This window comes from Ricinus communis, chromosome 9, assembly GCF_019578655.1.
Source record: "Ricinus communis isolate WT05 ecotype wild-type chromosome 9, ASM1957865v1, whole genome shotgun sequence".
NCBI classification, from domain to species: Eukaryota; Viridiplantae; Streptophyta; class Magnoliopsida; order Malpighiales; family Euphorbiaceae; genus Ricinus; species Ricinus communis.
The window spans coordinates 2,443,486-2,455,520 of NC_063264.1; the positions used below are offsets into that span (position 1 = coordinate 2,443,486).

At 35.7% G+C, this 12,035-nt stretch overlaps 3 protein-coding genes across 9 annotated transcripts; all 3 read right to left on the reverse strand.

Moving 5' to 3' along the window:
- Positions 1-197: 197 nt before the first annotated feature.
- On the reverse strand, positions 198-6,385 carry LOC8261493 (F-box/kelch-repeat protein At3g23880). Of its 7 annotated transcripts, none has more exons than XM_048379606.1 (5): positions 5,143-6,385; positions 4,876-4,957; positions 3,545-3,779; positions 2,602-3,395; positions 198-2,201 (listed from the first exon to the last, which is right to left on the reverse strand). In XM_048379606.1, the coding sequence occupies exons 1-2, from the start codon at positions 6,198-6,200 to the stop codon at positions 4,945-4,947; spliced, it is 1,071 nt and encodes a 356-aa protein (XP_048235563.1). In that variant the 5' UTR covers positions 6,201-6,385; the 3' UTR covers positions 198-2,201; positions 2,602-3,395; positions 3,545-3,779; positions 4,876-4,944. The 7 variants fall into 7 exon arrangements, with proteins under 7 accessions (XP_048235563.1, XP_048235562.1, XP_048235564.1 ...); XM_048379605.1 differs by having other exon boundaries at positions 5,063-6,385; XM_048379607.1 differs by lacking the exon at positions 3,545-3,779.
- LOC8261494 (F-box/WD-40 repeat-containing protein 1) lies at positions 448-3,767 on the reverse strand. The gene is made up of 4 exons (XM_015717782.2): positions 3,619-3,767; positions 2,602-3,576; positions 755-848; positions 448-456 (listed from the first exon to the last, which is right to left on the reverse strand). Exons 1-4 carry the CDS (start codon positions 3,765-3,767, stop codon positions 448-450), a joined length of 1,227 nt encoding a protein of 408 aa, XP_015573268.2.
- A 699-nt stretch (positions 6,386-7,084) lies between the features above and the next one.
- LOC8261492 (protein ABCI12, chloroplastic) lies at positions 7,085-10,935 on the reverse strand. Its single transcript, XM_002516757.4, has 8 exons — positions 10,506-10,935; positions 10,290-10,406; positions 9,820-10,056; positions 9,382-9,546; positions 9,134-9,209; positions 8,387-8,451; positions 7,494-7,669; positions 7,085-7,386 (listed from the first exon to the last, which is right to left on the reverse strand). Exons 1-7 carry the CDS (start codon positions 10,914-10,916, stop codon positions 7,517-7,519), a joined length of 1,224 nt encoding a protein of 407 aa, XP_002516803.2. The 5' UTR covers positions 10,917-10,935; the 3' UTR covers positions 7,085-7,386; positions 7,494-7,516.
- Positions 10,936-12,035: the final 1,100 nt, after the last annotated feature.

Consider the following 12,035-nt stretch of genomic DNA (forward strand, 5'->3'; position numbering starts at 1 on the left):
CAGTTTACAAATAAAGATTTTAGATAAAAAAAATTTAGTTTGATCATAAACAAAAGGATATTAAACACTCTTGGCAAATTGACATTTCAAATCATCTAGAGGACAAGCATCAACCATGTTAACATTTCCAAAAGAAAGAAAAGACACCAACATTGTGAAATTGTCAATCATTGAATTTTGCTAGATTAAGGAGGAGGTGGAAAAGAAATTATAAAATTAAGAAGCCAGTAAAGATAATAAGCAAACATCAGCAGAGCATTTTGTGTCCGAGCAAACATAAAAACACAGTGGACAGAGGATGCTACTATAACAAGATGCGCAACAAAACCATTTTCGGCACACATTCTTGTTTTGTCTCTAGAAATGCTAAATCCTCAAATTTGGGCGCCACCAGGATATCATGTAATGTAAACTTCTACAGCAATCCGATTTTAAGAATTATTTATATCAGGGTACCTGCAATGGAATATGGCACTGAATATACTGCAAACGCAATGACCCTGGATCAAATCATCAAAATAAAGCAATTTTATCCAAGACTCTCCGAATCCGTACTCCTTCATAATCCACAAATCAGCACCAACTGCATGACAATGACACATCCCACTAAGGGATCCATCCACTATCATAACAGAATTCTCTGTAGTCAGGTTGCATCACCTCCCTATAGGCTCTTTTGCTGAATCATAAGAAACAATATTAATCTTGAGTCGCCTTCACTCATCACTGGCCAATGCTCCTCCAACGATCGGACCTCAGTATACAAACTTGAACTATATTCGTACGCAAAACCAACACTAGAGTTCTTATACCGATAGCAGAACACAGCAACAATATATTCATCTTCACTACCATAATCAAACCCAAAAATAACAGTCTATCTATGAGACTTCCTTTTAAATCCTAAATAAGGCAATTTACTAAATACCTTGTAGATGGTTCAGCAAAGTCACGTGTTGCTTGACAGCATAACATATTAATCCATCACAACCCCAGCGAGCCGATCAGAAGGAACCCTTTTCTTTAAACAGCAACTTCGGGCACAATATCATCAGTTGAATACAGAGAACACGATCTAAAGAAACTAAGCGGTGAAGTCATTCTCGGATAGAGACTGGACTTCTTGATTTTTTATAAGGATGTGATTTTGCTGAAGTTGATTTTGATAAATCGGGTATAAGGTTTGACTGGCAAACGAGAGATGATTTCCACAAGGATTTCATGAGGGGGAGCTGGCAATGAAACTGGAATTTGATGAGATTGTTGTGGTAATAATTTGTTGGCTTTCTTTTCGGTGTTATCTCGGGGCGTTTCAGTCTCATTGACTAGTGAGTGGCATTGGTCTTCATTTAATTTTTAATCTTTTTGTGGGTCGGGGATGAGTCGAATCAGTCAACGCCACCAGTTCCTTCTTCTGTGCCATGGTGACTCAGTGACTCAGTCTCGCTGTATTAGTCTAGTTTTACTAGGAAGACCATGCGTGCATGAGTTTAAAACGGAGGACGAAGGGGGTAGAATGTAAGGAGATTGCTATTTCCTTTGTTCAGCTTATTAAAAGAAAATAAGAAAAGCAGAGGGAAAGGAATGGAAATAAGGTCAAATTGGTAATTAAGTTTTAGTAAGAAAATTTTAAGTGGTAAAGAAGAATTACACATGATCAATATAATTGCTCAACTCCAGATGCAAGTTGAGATGAAAATTATATATCAATTTAAAATATAAAATATAATATTAAGTAATATGAGGAAAAATCATATAATAAATCTGATTCTTTAATGTGAAATAAATATGTGGAGGGTTGATTAAAAAAAATTATTGAGTTGGCCTGAGGGCCTCTGTTGTTCATATAATCTATCTTCTATTTATAAAAGAAGAAAAGTATATCAGTCTTTAACTTCTTTTTTCTTTTCTTGAAAGTCTTTTAACTTCTTTTCTGTTAAAAAAAGCTATATCAGATCACTAATTAATCGACTATATAAGATCACTAATCACTAAACCATATAATCAGTAATTAATCAACTATATACGATCACTCAAGTTAGGTATATTAGTATTGTAGCAATACTATTTAAAAGAAGAAAAAAAGAAGAACATCTAAGTTTCTATTTAATCACTTGAAAACTGTCGAGCTCTTCATGATATATTCTTGAGTCCTTCAAGTTTTTGATATATAAGTGCGTACTCACTTATGTGGCGCCAGGCTGCAAAGTTTTTAGACCAGCAAAAAACAAGTTATAGGAAGGATATAATGCTTGATTAATCATATGATTAGATATAATACACAGAAAAAATAAAACCTGAGGCTGAAATAGCTTAAACATCATAAGAGTTGTAGACTAACATGGCATGCATGCATGCAGACGATGCACCTTTAATTAGTGAGGATGAAAGCGTCTTTATCAGTATTTAGTCAGGCTATGCCCAGTTCTAAAAAGCAGCAATGGACACTAGCAATGGAGAATATACGAAGTATACATTATCATGGCAATGATATCAAAATAGAAATTAAGGAACAAAGAGAAGATAAGGGATCAGTGACAGATTATTAACAGAAAATGTTGGCAAAACAGAGGGATGCAGATAGGTAGAGGATTTGCATACCTGTCTTCCTCGCCAGTGATAGTAATGGCATTTGGTGAAAGTAGAGTTTCAGCATAAGTGATAACTTTATGAAAATATCTTGTTTTGTTATCAAAATCCCTCACCGAGCACAGCTTCTCTTCCGGGTTGAATAAATATAACTTGTTCCCCCGCTTCACCGTCACGTTCAACAGGAGTTCTCCATTGTTGATGGTACACACAGGTGCGTATTGACCAGGGGGCAAATCATATAATTTCGGAATAGTGATCAGCTTAGTCCAATTAGTTTTCTCCTCAGCTGCATCTAACTCGGGCGTCCAAATATCAATGGTATGATCTTCAACTTTATTTAACTCTGGTTTACGCCCTTTGACATGGTAATGAACCAAACAAATGCATCCTTTAAAAACCCCCAACTCAAATACAGGATGTGTATTCCTTATATCAGCAGGCAAATTGAACAAACTAAAACTGAAAGGAAGATTCGTGTTTTGTGAATCACAATGGATCAAATTCATGATAAGGATGTATTCCATTAAGTTTCCCACATCAAACTCAAATCCTTCTTCACTTGATTCATAAGCTTTCACGTAAGGAACCTTCCAATGAAGGTTCCCGTCCACGAAGAACCCCACTTGGCGCGACAACATCATAAAATTCCAAGGGAGAGTCGGCATATGCTTCCAGGAATTACTCCTTAAAGAATATATCTCCCAAGTGGTTCCTGCCACGGTGAATTTGAATCTTGTATATGCCCCGGTGATGCAATATTTATACTCTCTTATAGCTGGATTCCACAGTGCAAATGTTCCATTCTTGAAAAGTAAACATAACAAGCCATTACAAGAACAGACTTCAATATCATCCAAATCAAAATCAGGCTGAATTGCTAACTCACCCTGAGAACCATCAGGGTTAATGAATTCAAAATTATCCAACAATGCAACAAGATTTTGATGATTACCAATGGCAAGGTGGCTTCGACTAAAATCAGAACTGGTAATAATAGAGTGACATAACTTGCAAACGCTCTAAAACCGAATTAGAGTGTTAGGAGGCAGAGACAATAGAATATCAAAGATTATATCCTTAGGAATTGCTTCCTTTACTGTCTCCTCCTTTTTAGCTCCCTTCAATTCCATCCGACTCATGTCAACTTCACTACCTCTTGAAGGTCTAGACGCCATTGATTTTCTTAACTGTACAAGGAGAAGTATAATTAGGGTTCTTGTTCTCGTGACTCCAACTTTTTTTATCATTAGTAGGCTATTTGTGATTGTTTCCCCATCCTTTATATATAGGGCCAAAAAGGTTTTTTTCTTTTCCTTTGATAATAATAATAATAATAATAATAATATAAATAAATAAATAGCTATAAGTATCAAGTCAAATTAATAAATATATCATATATCCTAATTGTAGCGAAAAAAATCATAATTTTCTCTGATACAGTTTCAGTTGCACAAGAGGGAGATTTGCTTGCTTGCTTGAATAACAGGCCCGGCTTTAGTTAAAAATATATATATAACAATTTTTTTTTCTGAATTACTATCCGCAATATTCTCACTTCCACCATAGTTATACAACCTAAAATCAATCAGCCAGAACTTGTCTTTGACAAGCTCTACGACAATATCCTACAATGAGTCCGCCATTAATTAATTAGTCCTCTAATTTCTTTCTTATTGATGATTTATCTGTTAATCGCTTTACAAACAGTTACCCTTAACACTTCTGATTGTACAAATCTCCGTTCTTATATGCGCACTAGCTTATCGAAGTGTTAGAGCTTCACAACGTATGCAAGAGTATCGGCTGAAGTTCGCTGTTAAGTCAGAACATGACTAAGAATATTTGGATGACTCGTAAAGATACGGAGAATTTCAAACTCTTTGCAAATTGACAATCAAATCATCTGGTGGACAAGCTTACATCATGACAAGAACATGTCCAATAAATTCTCTAATTTGTCCATTTCAGAGATTATTAGATTCATCTCCAATACAACGGACCACCGTGACAGGGACAAAGCCAGTCAGACACCACCACTGTAAGATTCTCAATCATGGATTTTGCCAAATTAAGACGATTACAATTAGAGGAGCGAGGGGATAGAACCAAATCATAAAATTAAAAGGAACCCAATCAGGAAAGTAACCAGCAACATTAGCATACAGCACTTTGGGACCAAACTCCACTGCTATTAAATACAATAGAGGGAGATATATACAGCAAGCATATAAGGAAGCAGCAGGAGGACAATGTATACATCAACTAAAGCATTTTCAGCCTTACCTTCTATTTCTTGCAGACATTCTTCTCGTCTCCAAATGCTAAATCTCAACTTTGGGCGAAACCAGGCTGTCAATGTAAACTTCTGCATCAACCCAACTACAAGAATTATTTATCACAGGATACTTAAATGTCCCATAGTTAGGATTGTAAATCACCAAAGAGGACTTAAATTCCAGCAGAACTTCACCATTATCTGCAATGGCATATGGCACTGAATACTGCAAATGCAATGACCCTGGATAATCCAAATAAGGTACGGTAACCAACCTGATCCAAGACTCTCTCACTCCATACTCCTTCATAACCCAGAAATCAGCACGAACTGCATGATAATTACACATCACACACAGGCATCCATCCAATACCCCCAATGTCCTATCGTAAACTAATTCTCCATAATCAGGCTGCATCACCTCCTTATAGGTCTCCCTTTTTATATCAAAAGAGACAATAATCCACATTAACCCTGAATCCCCTTCACTCATCACTGGCCAATTAAGAGTGCAATTGACATATTTCCCCGAGACATCATATGGAACTCCATATCCAAAACTTCCAGTCCTCCTCCAACAGTTGGTCCTCAATGTACAAACTTTAACTATACTTTCATACCCAAAACCAACACTGGAATTCTTATTTTGGAAGCAGAACACAGCAACAACCTTATAATCATCAATTTCACTATCATAACCAAACCCGAAAACACTATAGCTACCTGACTTCCTTCCAAATCCTAAATTAGGCAATCTATTAAATACCCTTGTCGACGGATTCAATAAAGTCACAAAATCTTGCTTCACAGAAAAACATATTAATCCATCACAGGATCCAACAAGCCAATCACACTGAAACCTTTTCTCTAAAAAGTAACTATTAAGTTCAATAGGATCATTAAGAGAATTGTCAAATATTGAGTACAGAGAACAAGATTTAAAGAAACTAAATGGTGAAAATGTGATGTTTGGAGTAATTTTCTGGTAAAGACTGGGCTTCTTGATTTTTGAAAAAGATGTGATTTTTCTGAGGTGGGTTTTGATAAACTGGGTATCAGAAATTAGGGTTTTAAATGATTTAGAAACACACCTGAATTGAATTAAGGTTTTGACTGGCAAACGAGAGATTATTTCCACAATGATTTCATGAGGAAGGACAGGTAAAGAAAATGAAATATTATCAGACTGCTGTGGTACTAATTTCTTGGCTTTCTTTTGGGGCGTCTCAGTTTCATCGACAAGCGAGTGGTATTGGTCTTCATTTAATCTTTTTGTGGGTCGGCGGTGAGTCGAATCAGTCACCATCACCAGCTCCTTCTTCTTCTCTGCCATGGCAACCCAGTGACTCAGTTTCACTGTACAAGTTCACAGTTTAATTTTACTGAAGGAATAGAGGAGTTGGGCTAAAGGAAGACTGTGAAATGGGCAGACCCATCAAATTTTGGGCTATATTTCATCTTTAAGAGATTGTTGTTGAATGGTTTTGAGTTGCCCGTCGAGGTTCTGTCTCAGACACAAGTGAGTTTCTATATTTTATATTATATTGAAATTCTATCGAATTTTTATAAAACTATCTATTTTTTCTCCATATATAAATTAATATAATTAAAGATCTAAATTAATAAAAAAAATTACAATAAAAATATATTTAACAATCTGAGAAGTAGAATGAATATTAATATCAAACAACTTTAAAATCACAAAAGTTGGAAGTTCATGTATACCTAATGTAGCAATACCATAAAGAATAAAAATATAAATCTACAATTGATCTAGGTTTCAATTAATCATTTAAAAACTGTCAAGCTATTCATGATATTTTTGGGTCCGTCAAGTATATATTTGATAACTCACTTTTCTTGCCCTAGGCTGAACATTTTAGACCAGCAATAACAAGAAAATAATGCTTGATTAGTAGTATCCTAGGATAATACACTTAAAAAGGAAAAAAAAAAAACTGAAATAGCTTAGACACCATAAAGTGTGTGAATGCCCAGATGATTCTGATCTTTGCCAATTGTGTTTGAATCGGTCAGAGTTGGTGGAGCGCGGCTCTTATTTTATGCCCCTGTTGTTCAGCAGGTTTATTGTGCTTCGTCCTCATCTCATATTCCTCAAACTCATGTTATTGCTTCTGTCTCAGTGGAGTTCTACTGTTAAAGCTGCTAAAGGCTGGATTTCTGAATTCTTTACTAAGCAGTTAGTGAAGGTATCAATTTATATTAAGAAAAAGCTATTATTATCAAATCAAATTAATAAGATGATACAACTTTAATCACGAAACATATATACAAACGTATGTTTCAGCCACATAAGTGGGAATTGCTTGCTTGATTTTCTTCTGTGCCATTCCACCCTGGTTTGATCCACACATGTGCTAAACCAGTAAACTACAACTTATTGACAAATGACTATAGTTGAGAATGCATTAACTTCAGTAAATTGTGCATGTTAAGAATGTCTCTCTAACAAGCAGCTGAATCTGTAACAGCATTGATGAATTATTGCAAATCTTGACCTGTAGATCAGATAGATAGAGTGAGGCATGACTTCAGAAGAAATCAAATGAATAAGATACAGAATACTACGGTAACTTTTGTTCATGACTAAGGGTCGTGATATTACCAAAGCAAAAGTGGAAATGGCACTCAGACAAGGAAATAATCGGATAGGAAAGCGCCGCCCACAACACCGACCAGGCACAATAAGGAAACAAAATCTGCCATGCCAAATGATGATTCCGCTAAGAAGTAGATTTTATGAGAGTTGCTGTCCCCTCTAAAACCTCGCACAATCATGGCCTGTAAGTTTCGCATTATAGGTAAAATATCAAAAGCAGAAATCTTTCTTTAGCAACAAATATTTACTATTATTACATTCTTTTCCTCCCCAACTGGAAAAGACTGATAGAAGAAGATTCGATTCTTCAATACACATGAACGGGAAAAGAATCCATAATGCTATTAGTATAATAAAGGGTTTTCTTATAGGCAGTGGGGTCAAAGTTCACAAAATTGTTTTAGAAGCCAGAAACAGCAATCAACCCCTTTTGCTAAGCATGTATATGTTAATGTGCAAATGCAGCAATGAGAACTCCAATCATGTCTAGTCCCCCGAAAAAGAAAAAAAATGACTTCTTTCATCATTTTAAAGAAGGGTCAGCAATGCGCAGCAATAAATTTTTTCAAAAGACTTCATATTGCAACTATTACTTCAATTCTTTTAATTGAGTATTTGTCTTCCTATAGTTCCATTCTTCCGATTTTTCTACTCATACAAGTTTTAGTCTCCATGAATTTGCTTTTGCCAAACTTTCTCCTAGACCAGGATAAACTTTCCTGAGGGGAGATATTGACATATGCAAGAAATTAACTAATAAAGCATATGAGTTTGATCTTTTGGAGTAATACATTTAAGATCAGACAAGTATTAAACCAATGACACATGTCAGACAGAGGAAAATCCAAAGAGGAAGAGGAGGAGAAGAATTAAAAGAAGAAAAGTGCCCAGACATAAACCTGAGATATCTGCTCTGCATGGTTAAAAATATTCTTGAAGATCCGACGTATATAGGAAGCAAAAACTGCATATCCAAAGATCAAATTGGAAAATAAACAACACTGCAATGAAAATATTTTCAAGCACGAGTGCAAAATAATTGTTACTTCGACTTTTCACCATAGCACAAAAGTACTCATGTAAAATCAGGACACTAGTAAATGATCATGGCACTTTAAGGCTCATATCACTAATCTACAAATACTCAGAAAATATAGAGTCAAACTCTCAGACAAATACCCATATTCAATATTCATCCCTGTGTCCAAGACTCCAAGTAAAACATTATATATCTCATAGTTGGTGCTTAAGTATTTCTTGTGTTTAAAATCATTAAGGATCAATGTGAATGGAAGCACGAAATGATACTAAACACAAAACAAAGGTCCAAAGAATTGGAGATTGTTTTGCCCTCACATCTATCATTTGACAAAAGCATCATGTAATCAACAAATAAAGGCTATCATGAATAGGACATATTAAAGAATAAAAGAGGTTATTTGGCTGAAGAGCTGCATTAGAAACACGACCAGATTCTAGTGGCCTTTTCCTAGAGTTTGGAAAGAAGATGAGTACTTGGGAACAGGTTGTATATTAATTTTATTCCATCAAGAGAGAAGCCATCTCCCTGTCTCACCTTAACCCACATGCACTCCTTCCTGCATATTTACTCTTAAGAGAAAGAACAGGGTAGAATTTGTGCTTACTATCAATTGTCTCCATGATTGTTAGTTGCTGCCAATTTATCCTCCGAGATACAATCCCTAGTGCAACATTCCGGACCTGCAAACAAAATACATCACTCTTGTAAGAGGACAAAAGAATGCAAAACATTTTTTTTCAATAAGTCATCACAATGATATGTTGAACTATCAAAGTGTTCTGAAAAAATATTTTTAAGAATCTGCAATTCTGTTTGATGAAAATTTAATAAATAAACTAATCCTTCTCTTACCTCATCAAACACTAGACTGATGAACCTCAAAGAAAGCAAGAGGCTAAGAACAATTTCGGCCACTGGTACACCTATATATCTCAAAGGTAGCATGAACCACCGCAAAGAAAATGCCAATTGCTCCGGAGTTGTGGTTGCCAGGCAGAGGCTTGCACTTTGGAAAATCTTTCAAGAAAAGAATTGGAGACATTTCCTCAGGGTGATCAAAATGCTTAATACTATATTTATATATGTATCTATATAAATTTAATAAACCCATAAAAAACTTTTTTTCAAGGTTCTGAGATGTGGCTACATGTTAATAACATCCATGAGTAAGCATGTGAATATCGATTTGTGCCTTCTGCTCCTGCAGGTAATGGCTTCATAAACTTAATTATCGTGGACATCCTTATATAGAAGAGAAAGAGGACCTACGGCTATGAAAAGACAACTCACAATAAAGCTTAAGCATGCAGCTGTGCTTGCTACTGATAAGCCCTTCCTTGTGAACTGTAACGGTCCAAGCTTCATGATTAAATATGAATAACCTCCCAAAGATGCAGGAACATTTGGTAAACCCATCATTGCAGGTGGCGGAGTTCTTGACTGGACAAGTGCAGGTGCACTATCTGAACCCAGCCCCAACATTATGAACAAAATTCCAGAAAGCAATGATACTCTTCCCAATTGATCCTACAAATGATTACACGAAATTCAGCAATGAGTACGACCAGTACTTTAACAAGTATCCCACCATTTCAATAGAACAAAAGATCACATGCATTAAAGAATAATAACATTTTTTTCTCTCCCAGTGCACGTTAATGTTATATCCAATCAAGATTCAATACTGACTATTGCAAACAAATCTATTTTAAAAATAGTTCCTGCTCTTTCCATTTGAAAAGTTAAGTATAAGTATTTACCATCCAAACTTGCCTTGGGAGAATCCAAATTGACAAAAGAGCAATGTAAACAACCAATCCAAAACGCATAACTATATATGACCTTGCTGGCAAAACAACTAAAACCAAAAGCCACACCTGCATAAACAACAAAAAGAATACAAATTAACATTCTCTTGATTTATCTTTTTAACTTCACTATCCAATTGAACTGAAAAAAAAAAAATTGAAAATTACCAATTTAATTCTAGGGTCAACAGAGTGCAAGAAAGTTGTGGGAGAAGATATGAACTGGCCAATGGGACTAGCGGTGGCACCTGAAATCAGTCTAAAAATCTTGTCAGCAGCCAAAGCTCCGGTCGGTAACCGGTTAACCCAGTTCCCCGTTTCACCAGTATTTTCCACTAAAGCTTTGATTTTGAAGCTCCTTAACTTGAATCTTTTAGGGGTTTTATAAAGGGGAGGAGTACATTTAGGGTTTAGATGCAATCTAGAGTGAATTTGAGTGTAACCAGAAATTTGAAATTTAGGAGAAATGATGGTTAGGATTGTATTCTGTGTGGAGTTCATTTGCTCAGTGTTAGTTTGAGAGAAAGAATCGGAAAGATGAGAAGCTACTTTGACTGTAAATCTTAGTTTAAACGACATAACAGATTGATACAAACGACAGGTCGTTCTCCTGGGTTCATTTTTCACAACAGGAACGACGTTACTCCATTTAATAAGGATAAAGAAAGTTACTTACTAACAGCTAATATGGTGGCTCCCACCATTGCCAAACAAACTCAGTGAATTTGAGATGATCTGAACAGAGTCCTTTCCTCTTTTCGTACTGTCCAACCTGGACGTTGTTTCTCATGAATAATACATTGCTCTTTCTTTCTCAAAAAAGAAAAAAAAAAAAAGAAAGACTCGCCTACTATAAGGATTCAGATTCTACTCCTGGGAATTCAAATTCTCATTTGAAGCTTGAAGATTTTGATTGCTTGCCTAACGAAGTTGATGTCTTTTAGCAATAATGAGACTAGTAACTTTGTATATCTTGATTTATAAGCAATAGCGTCTCTATTCAAGCAGGTTATAAAACTTGTCAATATTAAACAAGCAACAATTTTCAATGGCTTCTCTATGAGATTAAATTCATGGAAAAGGATTCTGTATTCTTTACAAGTTAAAAGTAATTCAACCACTGCGACTGCGCCCCTTTCCAATAGAGCTCTGCTTCAGCTCGTGAAATTATCGGATGAGATTCATGTAATTGTTGCTTTTAATTTAGCAAAAGAGAAGTTTCATAAGCTGACAATACTTGAGGAGATTGAGAAACTTCGGTTGACACATACTTTCATCGCCTACACCATATTATTGCCCACTGGTGGTTTACTGGATCTCTGAAGATGAAGATGTAATATAACTGTAATGCGATCATCCGATACACTTGTAAGGCGTAGCAGCGAGCTCAATTATTCAGAGACCTGTGTAAAACCATATTTACTTGGATACATGTTGACAAAATGATTTCACCCGATGCTATCTATTGCAATGTTGTTCATCTTCAGAAAGGAACTCGAAGAAAAGGAATGAAATGTGCGAGTTCGATTATCTTCATTCTTTTGTTACAGTTGGAGAGCACAAGGAAGAAATTGCAAGGCTAATCCAAGGGTTAGCTAAGTCTGTTAATCAGTGTATTCCCGTTTGACATCCTCTTTGTGTTCTGCAGGTTTACAAGGTTTGATAGATGGATGTTCCACTCTCAATTAGAATTCAAGA

Bases quoted from the DNA above. Each gene is read 5' to 3' on its own strand.
- LOC8261494 (XM_015717782.2), bottom strand. From the start codon at position 3,767: ATGGCGTCTAGACCTTCAAGAGGTAGTGAAGTTGACATGAGTCGGATG. The intron at 3,577-3,618 runs GTTTTAGAGCGT...TATTATTACCAG, and splicing joins CCTCCTAACACTCTAATTCG to TTCTGATTTTAGTCGAAGCC. The intron at 849-2,601 runs GTATGCAAATCC...TGATTATGGTAG, and splicing joins ATCACTGGCGAGGAAGACAG to TGAAGATGAATATATTGTTG.
- LOC8261493 (XM_025156945.2), bottom strand. From the start codon at position 6,200: ATGGCAGAGAAGAAGAAGGAGCTGGTGATGGTGACTGATTCGACTCAC.
- LOC8261492 (XM_002516757.4), bottom strand. From the start codon at position 10,916: ATGTCGTTTAAACTAAGATTTACAGTCAAAGTAGCTTCTCATCTTTCC. The intron at 9,547-9,819 runs GTGAGTTGTCTT...TTTTCTTGAAAG, and splicing joins CTGCATGCTTAAGCTTTATT to ATTTTCCAAAGTGCAAGCCT. The intron at 9,210-9,381 runs GTAAGAGAAGGA...TTTTGTTTGCAG, and splicing joins TCAGTCTAGTGTTTGATGAG to GTCCGGAATGTTGCACTAGG.